This window comes from Pinus tabuliformis, chromosome 6 (assembly GCF_031772625.1).
Source record: "Pinus tabuliformis cultivar Carrire ecotype Pingquan chromosome 6, CPIR1, whole genome shotgun sequence".
In the NCBI taxonomy this organism is placed as follows: domain Eukaryota; kingdom Viridiplantae; phylum Streptophyta; class Pinopsida; order Pinales; family Pinaceae; genus Pinus; species Pinus tabuliformis.
The window spans coordinates 52813947-52825656 of NC_142292.1; the positions used below are offsets into that span (position 1 = coordinate 52813947).

At 42.9% G+C, this 11710-nt stretch overlaps 1 protein-coding gene across 1 annotated transcript; it reads right to left on the reverse strand.

The window, feature by feature from the left end:
- Nucleotides 1–320: 320 nt before the first annotated feature.
- Nucleotides 321–4388, reverse strand: LOC149257173 (uncharacterized). The gene is made up of 2 exons (XM_089458915.1): nucleotides 3109–4388; nucleotides 321–2361 (listed from the first exon to the last, which is right to left on the reverse strand). The coding sequence occupies exons 1-2, from the start codon at nucleotides 4386–4388 to the stop codon at nucleotides 321–323; spliced, it is 3321 nt and encodes a 1106-aa protein (XP_089315041.1).
- Between the last annotated feature and the right edge of the window lie 7322 nt (nucleotides 4389–11710).

Sequence of the window (11710 nt, forward strand, 5' to 3'; positions counted from 1 at the left end):
CCCTGGGAAAAAGTCGTAATTTCTATTAAAGTTAAGAAATTACATTTTGTATATGCCGAAGCATTCATATAGAGGCAGCAGTGCCTGTCAAGTTCATAGTCTGCTAAACTAGATAATCAAAAATAAAGCAGGTTGTCTCCACGCAGGGAGCAGTCCAAAACTATACACTAGCAGTGTTCAAAAAATGAGGCCATTGCTCTACGCAGAGAGCCATATATATGCTGTTATATCAAAAGTAAAAGTGTTGTATTGTACTAGACATAGAGAAATATATACAGGCTATTGACAACAAAAAACAAGAAAAAGTCTGTAGTGGGCTTTTATAGCCCATCATCCATCTGATCATCAAAGGGTCGGTGATAATGCTGATAGTAGGACCCTTCGATTTCCTCCTGTATCAGCCAATTATCTCCTTGTCTGTGCGCTGCCTCTTTGGAGAGTTGATCAGCGATGGTGTTTTGTTCCCTGTAGATGTGACGACAAACAAATGATTCAAAGGAAGTAGTCAGTCTCTTTGCCTCATCTAATATATGTCTCAACGTAAATGCATGACAATGAGATGCATCAGTCAGCCAATTGCAAACTATTTTAGAGTCTCCAAACAGCTGGAGATGTCTGCATTGTTTTTGTATGGCAAAGTATATGATATGCTTGGCAGTGCACAGTTCAGCATAGTTATTTGTGCCTCTGCCTAAGTTAATTTGAATTTTATAGCAGTGTGATTCGTTGAGATATAGAATTGCTCCTCCTCCACAGCCCACTTCTTGTGCCGAGCCATCAAAAAAAGCCCATGGTTTGGACTTGTCAATATCCACTTGTCTAATGATGCGAACAGGGCCTGAGGTTTCGTCATCTGGTATCATGTTATAATCTGCAATAGTATGGTGAAGGATTGTGGGCCAATGGGGGGCTCTAAGATTAAAGATAGCCTGATTCCGGGCAATCCAAACTGCCCAGCAAGCAAGCAGCGGGATATTGATGGATTTCCCCGAGTGATCATGATTCCAGTTCTCCCATGCATCCATTAAGTTATTGCCATGCCAATTTTTCAATTGCGGGAGGTGAGTAATGAGGGCATGCCAAAATTGTAAAGTAATGCTGCAGTTCAAGAATAGGTGTACAGTGCTTTCTTCCTCCTCATGACAGAGATGGCAGCGGAACGGTCCGTGGAAGGATCTCTTCATAAGATTAGTGCCCGTTGGTACTTTATCAAACAGAATGTTCCACATAAGCAATCGAGTGCGAGGGGCTGATTTGAGCTTCCATAATGCTTTCCATGAGGGGTGGATAATTTGAGGTTTGTGTGGCTCCATGAGTTTTAGATAGCCAAGCTTCGGGACATATGCTCCATGTTTAGCAAAGGCCCAAATGATTTCATCAGGTCCTTCAGTGAGCCTGATATGTGCTTGTGTGAGCGCGTCCGTGTACTCTGTCCATTCATTATGCCACTGAGCCGGAATATCTAATGCTTGCGCGCTGGTCCAGGCCTGATGGAGAAAGGAGGAGTTTGCTTGGTCGCCGATATGCATGATGTTGATGATACCTCTGTCATTAAGATGTCCAATGAGGCCAGCTGATAGTCTATGAGTGTTTCCACATCCGACCCATGGGTCCAGACCTATTCGGACCGCATTACCTGCCTTAATGCGCCAAGTTAATCCCTCTCGTAACAAAGGTAAGGTACCGATGACAGCTTTCCATATGATGGATATGTGATGATTTGTTCCATGATGACTGCAAATCCAATCCAACACATTCAGGGGTTTGATATACTTTGTATATGCTACCCGAGTCCAAAGTCCATCAGTGGTAAGGAGCTGCCATCCAAGTTTGGCAGCCAGTGCCCTGGAGAAAAGGTCGAGCCTTTTGATACCCCATCCCCCCCAGCGTTTGGGTTTAGCAACGGTGTCCCATTTTACCCAGGCAAAAATTCTGCCTGGCTGATGTCCCTTCCATAGAAATCTGCTGCAAATATGTTGTAACCTGTTCAGTATGCCCTTAGGAATCCATGTGAGAGCCATCCAGTAAACTGGCGTGGCTTCAATCACTGCTTTAATGAGTATCAGTCTGCCAGCTCGGGAGAGGTATCGGTGATACCATACTTGAAGTCTCTTTTCCACCTTGGCTATAAGCCATAACCAGTCAGCAATTCTGTATCCATTAGGTTTCAGTCTGAAACCAAGATACTTTATACCTTCCGACAAGGTCAAGTTGATAAAAGGGAATCGCTGAATAGCATAAGTTGTTTCATGTATAGAGCAGCCAATAGTAGTGATGGTGGATTTATTGTCATTAATCTTCATACCTGTAGCTTGCTGAAAGAGAAGAATGGAGTTATGGAGGGTAGTGGAGTCTCCAATACTGCCATTCAAAAATATTAGGATATCATCAACAAATAATAGATGAGTGAGGTAAAAATTATCCGCAAGTTTAATACCAGATAATTGATGTCTGTCACGTGCAGATGAGATAACTCTACTCAAACCTTCCATAATGAGTAAAAACAGCAGAGGAGAGAGTGGACATCCCTGTCTGAGACCTCTCTCTGAAGTGAAGAACGAGGTAGCTTCCCCATTAAGTAATACACTGTAGGATACATCAGTGATGCAGCTCATGGTCCATTTGATGAAGTCATAGGGGAAACCCAGGTGAGTGAGCAGCAGCCTTAAGTATAACCAGTTAGTCCTGTCAAATGCCTTGGACAAATCCACCTTAAGGATCATTCCTTTTTGTTTTTTGATCTGCAAGGTGTGCATGAGTTCTTGGGCAGTGGCAATGGCCTCGTGGATCTGTCTATGGTGAAGGAAAGCAAATTGTTCAGCGGATATATGATGCGATAGAATAGGCTTGAGGCGATTAGCAATGGTCTTGGCTATAATCTTGTAGAGGCAGTTGCAGAGTGATATAGGACGGAAGTCATCGAAAGTGCTCGGGGCATTTGATTTGGGGATGAGAGCTATGAAGGTGGATTTAATGGCTGAGGATATTCGACCTCTTCTTCTGCTGTCTTCAACTATCTCCAGAAGGTCATTACCCAAAAGATCAAAGAACGCGAGGTAAAATTCAATGGTCCATCCATCAGGTCCAGGGCTTTTATCTTTTTTGAACCATTTCAGTGTAGCCTCCAATTCTGCCATGGTCACTTCCTTCTGTAGTTCCTCAGCATCTTCCTGTTCAATGTATCTAGGGAAAAGCTCGGCCACTCTCATGATTTCCAAGATATTGGCTTCTACAGGAGCCTTATAAATGCCTCTAAAGTGCTCTGTGGCCAGTCTGGCCAGGTTCCGCTGAGAGGAGACAGTATTCCCTTGATCGTTCTTTAACTCCCAGATAGTATTTATTACTTTGCGGCCATTTGCAAACTTGTGATAGAATTTAGTATTAGCATCCCCTTCAGTGAGCCAAATAGCTCTGCTCCTAAGTCTCCAGCTTTCTTCCCTTTCCTTCAGTATTTGGGAGCGTTTTGTAATAAGAGAGGTGTAATTCTCCTTGCTTTCAGGGGAGAGGAAAGTCCCATTTGATGATTCTTCAAATTCGGCAATGACCCTTTCAGCCTCTTTTAATGTCTGATTATCTTGAATGCGCTTTTGATGTGCCCAGTTCTTGGTGATCTGTTTGAGTTCTGTAAGTTTCCTTACAAAGCCCACTGAGATGTCCTCTCCTTCTCTGATGACATTGGATTGCCAGAAATTATGTACCAATTGAATGTAAGAGGGATCTTGTAGCCAAGAGGCATTAAATTTGTAAGGGCTCTTGATCTTATGGGAAAAGTCTTCAGCTTCTAAGAAGATAGGCCGATGATCTGAGATGCCTCCCGATCCAACCCATTGACGAACTCTGGGGAGGTCATTAACCAAAGATTCCTTGATAAGAAATCTGTCGAGTCTCCTTGCAAGGCTTTGATCTCCGCTTCTGTTATTTGACCATGTAAATTGAAGCCTAGCAGACGGTATATCCACCCAGTGATGATCCTCTAGAAGGCTGGATATAGTATCTGTTAGGGTATCGACCTGGGCAGAGTGCCCCCATGACTCGCTAAATCCGAGTGAGAAGTTGAGATCCCCTCCAAGTATAATGTTGTCTGCTTGGAAGAGTTCGGATTCAAGTAAGGACCGCCAATAGTTGGCACGGTCAGCACAAGGGCCATAGACATTGATAATCCGAATGTCTCTTACAGCAGAATGAGCACTAATGTCAAGTCCAATAAAACCTCTTCCTCCAAATATATTCTTGATCTCCGCAACTCTGTTATTTACCCCAATGGCCAAGCCCCCTGATCGTCCGGACGCATCCAGTGCATGGAAGGTCCAGGAAGGGAGCCAGGCAGAGAGAGTATGGATGAGGGGTTCGGCTTGACAGAGAGTTTCTTGAAGAAATATAAAATCCATCTGAGATGATAAGAGCAATCTCTTAAGCGCTAGTTTTTTGGCTAAACTAGCAAACCCCCGGCAGTTGAAGGAGAGAAACTTCATGAGGGGAAGGGGGATGGGCCATCCTTCGCTCTAAGGGCCCTGAAAATAGTCTGTTGTCGCCCGAGGGCAACTTCTTCATCAGCAGTGTGCCTTGCCTTGGTGATGCGAGAGGGTCTGCCACGGGAATTCTTGAGGGACATGGGCATGCTAGCCAGGTCAAGTCCAACAGCATCCGGTCCTCTGTCCTTCAGACGGGGACGGAGGGAGTAGCGGGGGGAGGACTGAGACGAAAGAAAGGATAGGGTGGCCAGAGTCGAAGTGATTCGCGTTGGAGGGGCCACAGGTGAAGGGAGTGGAAGGGAGCAGATGAGAGAGGTGTGAGTGTGGAAACTCAGTGGAGAGGATGCAGAGGATAATTTAGCATGGATAGATGCAGAGTCAATATAATTATGAGATGAGATGCCCAATGACATGCATGAAGGAGGAGATGACGGAGTATGGATAGAAAACTTACCCGAATGCTCCAAGCCTGCTTGATCAGTCGATGGCTGCACAGGAGCTGGCGAGGCAGGAAGTGGATCAGAGGGGTCCACTGCAGTGTCAGCTGTCTCAGTGCTCCGAGGTTCCTCCGCGATCTGAGAGCGATCCTGATCCCCGGTGGGCTGGGTAGGTTGCATCTCAGGGGGATTGTCCTGAGGCTGAGGAACTGCTTCCTCCTTGTCATTCGTTATCGATCTCTTGAGGAGTGGGCAATCTCTGTATAAATGGCCCACTTGATGGCATCTGCGGCAGCGATATGGGACGCCTTCATAATCTATGATCTGCTTGCGCTCTGTATCCCTCCACTGTATGGTAATATATTCCAGCAGTCCTCCTCTCGTGTCCAGGTTGATGAGTATCCTGGCATAGGCCATCATACCCGTCTGCTGATAGGATTTATCGTAGCCCATATATGTGCCGATGGCATTGCCTATCCTCTTGAATATGTCTTCTGACCAGTACTGGAGTGGAAGCCCTGGAAGCCTAATCCATACCGGTCCGATGCCAATCTGCTCTGTCTCAGGGTCAAATAAAGGAGACCATCTCTTCAGTAACACCGGGGCATGGTCAAAGTGCCAGTAGGAGGACAGAACCCAGTTGGTGTGATCAGCACGCGCGAATCTCAGTGCGAACCAGCCCCGCACGAAGGTCTGCACAAAGGGGATATCCACCAAATGGTGGCCCCAAACTTCAGCTGCCCATGTCTTCAAGCGTGCTGCCGAGTAACTTCGGCCCCTGATGCGCCCGACCAAAACACGATCAGCAAAATCCATGGCCTCACCCCAGCGAATGTCCTCTTCCAATCTGAGAAAAACGTCCTCCTCTTTTGATTTGAAGCACTTGTATTTCCGTTTAGGGCCCCGTGGAGGGGGATTGCTTTGGGGGCGACCAGAGGGAGGGGAGTTAGCTTGCAGCGATGCCGGGATTCGGGGTGTAAAGGAGGGGCCGCAAATGCCAGAAACGGATGGGTGGCCTGAGAGCGGAGGTACGGCAGTGAAGCAGCCAGAAGTATGACCGATGGAACCCGGGATGCCGGTAGAGGGACAGGGGAAGGAGGGGATTTGTTGAGGGAGGGGTAAGGAGCCCGCTACCGGGGGGAAGGAACCAGGGTTAGGGTTAATGCAACCTGAGACAAACCCTAGGGTTGCCGGAGAATGCGGGGGTGTGGAAAGAGCAGGCCAAGTCGGCGGATCGTCCGGGAGGACCACAGGGTTTTGCGGATGCTGGTCACCAAACAGAATCGGAGCAAATTGATCGGAGAAGCCCGTGCTGTACATACCTCCGGATGTGTCAAAAGGGGTGCGCCAGATGGAGACCCCTTCCAATGGGTCCGCGGAATAATCGACGGCCTCAATGTCCTCCATTGCCAGCTGCTTCTCGGATCTGCGAACACCTCGGAACGGAGAGAAAACCGGGGAGAAAACGACAGTTTGCAGTTAGAAACGGACCGTGCAAGCTGTTCAAATTCCGTCACAGGGATCGCCGGATGTCGCGGTTCAGTGCTCTGCTCCCCGTGAAAGCTACCAGCGAGTAAACGGCAGGTTCTCCGCGGTTAGGGTGAGCCGGTGACAGAGAATGGCGGGCGCGTAACGGAGGGCTTCGAGCAGTTACTGCAGAAACTCGAAACCCTAACCTAAGCCTTTCCGTGACCTAGTTCGCCCGGTCGCCATCCGGATCCTATAATTCCTCGTCATCTATATCAGTCTTTTCAAAGGCCCTGTTGTTACTTGCCTTTTCTGGGGATTTTTCTTCAAAGTAGTTCCTTACTAGGAAACTCTCCCAGTTATCCCCTATACTTTGGAGATGAAATTCGACCAATATTTTTATCAAGCCATGATGATACATGGTGTTTTATATACATTGAATTTTCTTCTGAATGTTTGTAGACATTTTCTTGAGGCTATTTAAGAGGAAATAAGGGAGGTTCATCTGATGATCCTCAAGGAAGTGCATCATCATCCTAACATGATAAAAATACATTTGCCCAAACCTACCCTCACAAGTGATAAACTTCTGAAGCACAAGTAATAAGTTTCTCCATTTGTTTTTAAGAGCAGTGTTGGGAATACCTTTCTTGTAGATCGTAGTGTCCATGTTCGGATTCTTGAGGAAGACCTTCCAGTCCTCGCTATCAATCCCCTTGTTTTTAAGCCATTTTTCTCCATTCCTTGGTGGCTTGGTAGCCTCCGCGATCATAGACTTTGTTATCGTGATCTTAATGTCCCCAATTTTGGATTCAATTCCATCGAATGAGAGTGCAAATATCTAGGTTAATTCCTTGTGGAAGTCATTAAATTTTTCAATGAACTGCAGCCATTGTCTCCTTTGCAGCAACTCCCTAGTTTGTGGGTACCCCTCCAAGAATTTCTTCCCTATTGGCTCAGTTCGAACAATTATCCCCATTCTGAAGGATGCTTTGCCTCAAAGATTGGCTACCTTGACAAGAAAATGGAGCTGGTAGGGTTTGCTAGCTAGCGGAAAGATGGAGTGGCTATGAAAGTTCAGAGGAGTGTAAGAATAGGGAAGAACAGATATATTATCATAAGGATTATAGGGATGAATTTGACCATTAGGCGCATTTAAACTTATGATTTGGTAATTACTTCTGCAGATTTGGAATAAGGTCATGACATGACTTTTTAAGTGGTGGCATATGATATCTTGTTAGGTGGCCATTATCCTTAGGTTATAATGATTGCATTTTAGTACTATATCTTCTTAGTCATACATGCTATATAAACTTCCCTATTGTTAAATTAAAGCAGCACGTACCTTTGATCTTATTTTGCTAACCTTATTCATTATTCTTTAATCTCCTGCAGGTACCTTGCTATCAACTGTCCTTTAATCCAAATCGCCAAGCATCTTTGTAGATTTCAAAAAAATTATTAGGTTGCGGAAATTTGTTTTAGCTACGAAAACTTTTCCAAGCTGCGGAAACTTGTCCAAGCAGTAGAAAGTTGTTGATTCTGCAGCTAAGAGAAAGAAGGCTTTAGTAGATGAACTTTATTATTATTTTTTTTGAAAAGAAAATTTGAAGTGCCAACAAATTGGTTTTCACTTTAAATTTTCTGTATAAACATGACAACAGCATGTTGGTTTTCATGTTTATACAAATTTTTATTATATATATATATATATATATATATATATATATATATATATATATATATATAGATAATTTATTTATTATATTATTATTATTATTATTATTATTATTTCTATTTAAGAGCAAACTGAGTAGAAATTTCTAAGGTGGAAAAGAAGAAGAATTCTTCTTGACCATCTTCAGTTCTGAATTATCTTGAAACATTTTAACAAATTCCCCTTTCGTTAATGGTTTCTGGTAAAGCTTGAGTCAATGTCCATTTACTAATAGAGGAGTTTTCTCTTCGTCAATAGTCATGATTCTAACTGCACCATTGTTAAAGAAATTCTCAATTTCATAAGGTCCAAGCCAATGGGTTTGCAATTTTCCTTGAAAATTTTTGAATTTCAAATCAAAGAGCAATGCCCAATCTCCCAAATGAAACTTCCTTTCTTTAATGTACTTATCATGCCATCTTGACCTCTGTTATTGTGCTAAGCTGGTTCTCTCGAAGGCCTCTTGTCTGATTTCATAAAGCTCATTTAATTGTGTCATCCTTTGCTTCTGGGCTTTTGACAATTCAAGATCTAACTGCACTGTTGTCTTATAGGTTTGTATCTGGAACTCTATAGGGAGCAAGACTTGCTTCCCATAAACAAGTTCATAGGGAGTATGTTATGACTCTGGACACCACATATCTCCACAATGGTATGATATTGTCCACTTTGGGCCTAAGCCCTCATGGATTTGTTTTTGGGCTTTACCCCAAAAGGCCTCATACCAATGGAGATATTTGTCCATCCTTATATACCCATGATCCTCCCCACTTCTAGTCAATGTGGGACTTTGGTCGTATACCCAACAATCCTCCCCTCGAACAAAGGACCATCAAGCCCCCCCTCAAACGATTATCCATCCGTCCACTCTCTACCAACCAGGATTCTCCGCTCCAATGCGTTGGAAGCACACGCCTTACATGGAAGCACCACCTGCCTCGAGAGCTTGCTCTATCCCAGGTCAACTCCTCTTCACTGTGTTGGGACCAGGACACGTCCATGAAGAATCCGAAGCACACCGCCTGTCTAACCGAGCTCATCCACGGATCCCATCGTGATATTACCGGGGTCCACCACCTTCGTTCGGCATTCTGAGGATTCATCCACTTGGCTAACTTCGGGGCATGGCTCTGATACCACTTGTTACGACTCTGGACAACACATATCTCCACAATGGTATGATATTGTCCACTTTGGGCCTAAGCCCTCATGGATTTGTTTTTGGGCTTTACCCCAAAAGGCCTCATACCAATGGAGATATTTGTCCATCCTTATATACCCATGATCCTCCCCACTTCTAGTCAATGTGGGACTTTGGTCGTATACCCAACAGAGTATGCCCTGTCGTATTCCTCCATATAGTTCTGTAGGCCCATAAAGCTTCTGGAAGCTTTTCCACCCAGTCTTTCCTGTGTAGATGTACAGTCTTTGTAAGGATAGCCTCAATCACCTTATTTGTGGACTCAATTTGTCCATTGGCTTGTGGATGGTATGGATTTGACTTCCGATATTTTATCTTGTATTGGTCCACAAGCTTCTGCACTAGTCTGGATGTGAACTGTGTCCCTTGATTTGTTACAATTTCGCTTGGGACACCAAAATGAGTAAAAATATCCTCAAAAGGAAATGAAACTACAGTGTTTCAGTAGAAAAAGGAAGTGATTTAGCTTCTACCCATTTAGTGACATAATCAGTACATACCAAAATATACTTCTTTTTCTTTGAAGGTGGGCTGATTGGTCCAACAAAATCCAGTGCCCATTTTTCAAATGGTTCGATAAGTACCTATGGTTGCAGTGGAATTTCATTTGAAAGAGTAGGTTTGCCCATTCTCTAACAACTGTCACATCTTTTAACATATTCCTTGGTGTCCCTGAAAATGGAAGGCCAATAATATCCTAAAAGCAAGATTTTGTAAGCAGTTCTCCTGTCAGAAAAATGTCCTCCACATGGCTCATCATGACAAACTTTTAGTATCTTCGATATTTCGTCCTCCCGAACACATCTTTTGATGATGAGATATGGTCCTGTCTTATATAATTCTTCATTTATCCATGAATAGGATGTGCTATTGTGGACGATTCTTCTCTTTTCTCTAGGGGATAAATAAAATGGCATTTTTCCTGTGGCAAAATAGTTAGCAATATCTGCATACCAAGGTGATTTAATAGATACTGCAGAAATATATTCATCAAGAAATTTATCTTCTATGGGTTGATCATTGCTTTCATTTTGTATTCTAAATAGAAAATCAGCAATTTTGTTCTGTTTTCTTGGTCTGTCTAGAATGTTTATGTTGAATTCTTGTAAAGGTAGGATCCATCTAGTTATTCTTCCATTGGTGACTGGTTTATTCGTTAAGTATCTAATGGCAGAATGGTTTGTGTGAACAAAGGTTTCATAGCCAGTTATATAATGTCTGAATTTGTTAATGGCATGAACTACAACTAAAAACTCATTTTCAGTTACAGTATAATTTAACTCTGCAGGAGTCAAATTTTTACTGGTATAATAGATTGCATAAGGAGTAAGATATTTTTGTCCTAACACAACTCCTAAGGTTGAATCTCAAGCATCTGTTGAGATATGGAAAGGCAATTTCTAGTTTGGTCCTTTTAATATGGGTGCTTCAGAAATTCTCTTTTTCAAAGTTTCAAAGGCATCTTGACATTCGGAATCCCAACTGAATTAACAATGTTTGGTGAGTAGTTTAAAGAGTGGGGATGCAATTTTTGTGAAGTTTTCTATAAATCTTATATAGTATCCAGTAAAACCGAGAAAAATTCTAACATCCTTTTGACAACTTGGCACTGATAATTTAGAAATGACTTCAACTTTAGATGAGTCTACTTTGATTCCATCTCCTAAAATATGATGACCTAAAACAATTCCTTCGTTAAACATCATGAAGCATTTTTCATGGCTTAGTGAGAGATTTGTTTCTTTACATCTTATTAAGGCATTTTCTAAATTTTCGAGTGCTTCATTGAAAGAATCCCCTTAGACTATGAAATCATCCATGTACACTTCCACACAATCATGGATAAGGTCAGAGAAAATGCCGAGGACTTCTCTTTGGAATGTTGCTGAAGCATTGCATAACCCAAATGGAAGTACCGGGTAAGCATAAGTTCCCCATGGATAAGTGAACGTAGGTTTATCTTGATCTTCAGGGGCTCCCTGAATCTGGTTATATCCACTGACCTTGTCCAACAAGGAAAAATATTTTTTCCCTGCTAAAGTGTCTAAGAGCTGGTCTATGAAAGGTAATAGAAAGTGGTCATTCAATGTTGCTTTGTTTAATTCCCTGTAATCGATGCATACTCTCCATTTTCCATTCTTTTTAGGAACGATTACTAGGGGTGAAACTCACTGACTGCCGGATTGGATAGATGAAATTTACATTTAATAGTTTCTGCAATTCTTCCTTAACAATTTCTTTTAGGTTTGGGTTCATTCTTCATTGAGGTTGTCTAACTAGTCTTGCATTTTGTTCAATGTAGATATGGTGTATGCAAGTTTTTGGATCAATCCCTCTCATGTCAGTGTATTCCCATGCAAAAGAAGAAGAATGTTTTTTTTAAATTTCTATCAATTGATTCTTTTGCACTTCT

What these genes read in the sequence shown, in the direction of transcription:
- LOC149257173 (XM_089458915.1), bottom strand. Translation starts at nt 4,388, where the DNA reads ATGGATTTTATATTTCTTCAAGAAACTCTCTGTCAAGCCGAACCCCTC. An exon ending in TTGGAGGCTACACTGAAATG is followed by an intron (nt 2,362 to 3,108) that starts GTTCAAAAAAGA and finishes TTTGAATGGCAG; the next exon opens with TATTGGAGACTCCACTACCC.